Below are 3,472 nucleotides of genomic sequence, written 5' to 3'. Positions count from 1 at the left end.
TTCTATAGTGTGTTTTACAAAACTTAAGTTATTAGGATTTTTATACTTATTAAACTGCTTAATTTATTAAAAATTTGTTGGCTTATATTTTTCTCATCTTTTTGATAATTTACTTTACTTTTTAAATTTTTTATTCATGATTTTTTAGATATTTTAAAAAGTATTCTACATTTTTAAAAATTTGTGAATTATTTTTTAATAAATCTTGTTATTTTCTCTTATCCCTAGATTTATTCTTTTATTTATATTTTTATATATTTTGAACCATAAAAAAAATTATTGCAAACTTGTTTTGCTTATCACTACAAAAAAATAAAATATCAATAAAAATTAATTTATTTGTAAATTATTTAATTTTATTAGTGAAAGTAATACTTTTTTTTATTTATAATGAAGATTCAAAAACAGAAATTTAAACAAGCCTATTGGCAGATATATCCTGGACAAAAGATCCGGAAAATATGTCAGGAATATTGCGAGCACGATGCTGGCACAGTCGTTCTTGTCATAAAGTAGGTGGAACAAAAGGTGCGTTACAGCAGGGACACGGTCCGCCGCTCGTTGTGCCTGTAACGTGCCAGACACGTTTGTTATCTGGGTTACAACTAAATTTATTTATTTTAGTGTTTAAATATAAAAATAATCCAACAAATGTCATTAAATTAAATTTTTGTAAAATAATTTAACTAACTATTGTTTCAAACAATATAGATCAATTTTAATCCTTTTTTTTGTGGTTTTTAAAACTGGGATTTAGAATACGGCAAATCAGACTAGAAATTTTTCTCAAAACAAAATAAACGCTGTAACTAATTAAAAGAATGGAAGTAAAGAAAAATACGTAAACATCAACAAGTTCTGCCTTCCACCAAGGCATATCCATTGCCGGTGATCGTAACGAATTTGCGCCATTTCTTATAACGTACTCAATCCAAAAAACTGCCGTGTCTGTTGCACTCATAGGTCGATCTCGAAATAATTGAGATTCACGTTTTGTAGCTTCTCTGTAATAATTGATTGCAAAATTATTTATATGAGACTTGGATAGTTAAAAGGGACCTTACACCTGAAAAAAATATTTTTTATTGATTGGTGATTCTGATAGAAAAAATTTTCTCTATTAGAATTACCAATCAAGAAAAAATCGATTTTTTCGGACGTAAGGTCCCTTTTAACTGTCCATGTCACATGTATATCATTAGAACATCATTATTTTCAAGTTATAATGTTACAAAAATATTTCTCTTTTATAAAAAATAATCATTTTTTACAAGCAAATTTATCTTTTACTTTTGAGCCCGACTATTTTTTTATATGCACATTTGTAATCGAAATATATTTATTAATATATTTTTATGAATAATTATAATTTTGAAAATATTAAAATAAAATAACTTACCGATATTTGGGATCATAAAGAACTGCATGTAGAGCATTATTCAAAGATTTTTCGGTAATATCTTTGTAATTCATTTCATAAGCGACATTTTTGTCAGCAAGCAGCCGGATGTTTAGCGGTTGATCACCAAATAATGGAAAACCAATCATAGGCACAGCAAAATAAAGGCCTTCTTGAACACTATTTAATCCTCCATGAGTCATAAATACTTTTGTATTTTTGTGTTCTAAAGAAAAAATTATAAAAATATTAAACTATGATAACAAACTTTTTACTTAAAATTTAAAATTAATAAAAAATCTTACGTAAAACTGGAATCTGAGGAATCCAGGACATTATTAGAACATTTTTTGGCAAGCCTGGAGGAAGATTTTCTTTATTTACAATTTTCATAAGAACTCGAATTGGCGCTAATTTTGCAAAAGACGCATACATTCCTAATAAAATTTCTTTTGGTAAATCTTCGATGATAACCATAGATCCTAGAGTGAAAAACACTACTCCGTGAGTACTTTCATCCATCCAAATTTTTAGCTCCTTATTTAAGGAAATAAAATGTAAAAATTATAAAATATTTTAGATTACAAAAGTTTAGGTCACGAATAAGACTTGAAAATATGAAACTTATACATCTAAATTCCTCATACCTTTGTCATTTTTGTTTCACTGAGTTCAATTTGAATGCCAGCAATTTGAACCACAGCTGGAATTAAAGGTCTTATACCAAAGAAACTCTGATAGGCATTAACTAGAAGTAGAGCTGTCTTCTTTTCAATTTCTCTGATATTTGGTACATCCAGACTTAAATATTTTCTCATGGCCATGGTTTGATTTTCTTCTGTGTACTTAAAAAATCTGTAATTACCATATTGAGCCCAAAAGTGATTTTTCACTCGATCCCAAAATGTTATTATACGAAAATTCTTTGTCTCAAAGCTAACTGTATAAGCGCTAGTCTTAGGATTTCCAAGTATATCATCAAACATTAAAAGCTCTGTTAAAGCTGAAACCAAGACCACTGGAACATTTAAAACATGTCCGATTCCAAAAAAGCAAGTTGCTCCTAAAGCCTGAAAAAGGATTTAATTCTAATATAAAAAATTTTTCGGATAATAACTAATCGCACCATTAAAATATATTAAAAATAATTGTCAAATAAGATTATTTCAAATTTATAAGCATTATATCAGCTTAAACATAGAAACTGTCTGTTTGACCTACTTTCTGCATATAAGTAATTAGAAATGACTAGTTTATAATTAATCTTATTTTTATATCATATTATCACAAAAAATGCAAATAGTTGATATTCAAACCTCTGTAATGAGCAAATCGTATGGAGGATCATTTGGTGGATTTTTAATGAACCTCTGCATTTTCTCCAGTCCCATTAATTCACAAAAATTATTTCCAAATTCTTCAACTAATATGCGAACTGTATCAACATTCTGAAAATGTTCTACCATATCCAGTGTCCATGTGTTTACTGTTTCCTTCAATGAACCGTGCAAATTGATAATTGTCGTATAATTTTTTGGCGGATTTTTCAATTCAAAATGTGAAATAACATCAACTTGATGACCCTTTAAGGCTAAAGCTTTAGCGACACTTTCCAACGAATTAGTATGACTTTTTGAATTAAAAGGAGCAATAACAAGTATTCTGTACGCATCACTGTTTAAACTAATGTAATATATTGAAAATAGACAGAAATAAAAATTATTAAACGAAACCATTTTTTTATATACTTATAGCAGTTACTAATAATAAACTCTTCTCTATACTACTATTGTTGTGAACTGACCACTATGACAATGTAAGCATCTTATTAAATGCATTTTTATATACTATACATTCTTTATCTTATCGCGGGTAATAGTGATCATCAAAATCCTATTCCACGTGTTGCGAGTAAAAATTAATTGTTTATACAATGATAAACAATTTAAAATTCGATTTATCATGCTAAGTTGCGTTTTTATTTAAATGTTTTTACTCAAATAAAATGATCTGTTCATGCATTTATAAATCGTTATATATATAATCTGTTATAAAACAGAATACCGTGCAAGA

At 27.6% G+C, this 3,472-nt stretch overlaps 1 protein-coding gene across 2 annotated transcripts; it reads right to left on the bottom strand.

Moving 5' to 3' along the window:
• Positions 1–334: 334 nt before the first annotated feature.
• On the bottom strand, positions 335–3,254 carry LOC127280420 (UDP-glucosyltransferase 2-like). Of its 2 annotated transcripts, none has more exons than XM_051303383.1 (5): positions 2,716–3,251; positions 2,047–2,469; positions 1,705–1,936; positions 1,400–1,625; positions 335–1,004 (listed from the first exon to the last, which is right to left on the bottom strand). In XM_051303383.1, exons 1-5 carry the CDS (start codon positions 3,133–3,135, stop codon positions 719–721), a joined length of 1,587 nt encoding a protein of 528 aa, XP_051159340.1. In that variant the 5' UTR covers positions 3,136–3,251; the 3' UTR covers positions 335–718. The 2 variants fall into 2 exon arrangements, with proteins under 2 accessions (XP_051159340.1, XP_051159341.1); XM_051303384.1 differs by having other exon boundaries at positions 925–1,066; positions 2,716–3,254.
• Positions 3,255–3,472: the final 218 nt, after the last annotated feature.

This window comes from Leptopilina boulardi, unplaced genomic scaffold (assembly GCF_019393585.1).
Source record: "Leptopilina boulardi isolate dan_hultmark-lab unplaced genomic scaffold, ZJU_Lbou_2.1 LbouV2_244, whole genome shotgun sequence".
Taxonomy (NCBI): Eukaryota; Metazoa; Arthropoda; class Insecta; order Hymenoptera; family Figitidae; genus Leptopilina; species Leptopilina boulardi.
Note: the sequence above shows the minus strand (reverse complement) of the source record. Positions and strands in the feature narration are given on the sequence as shown.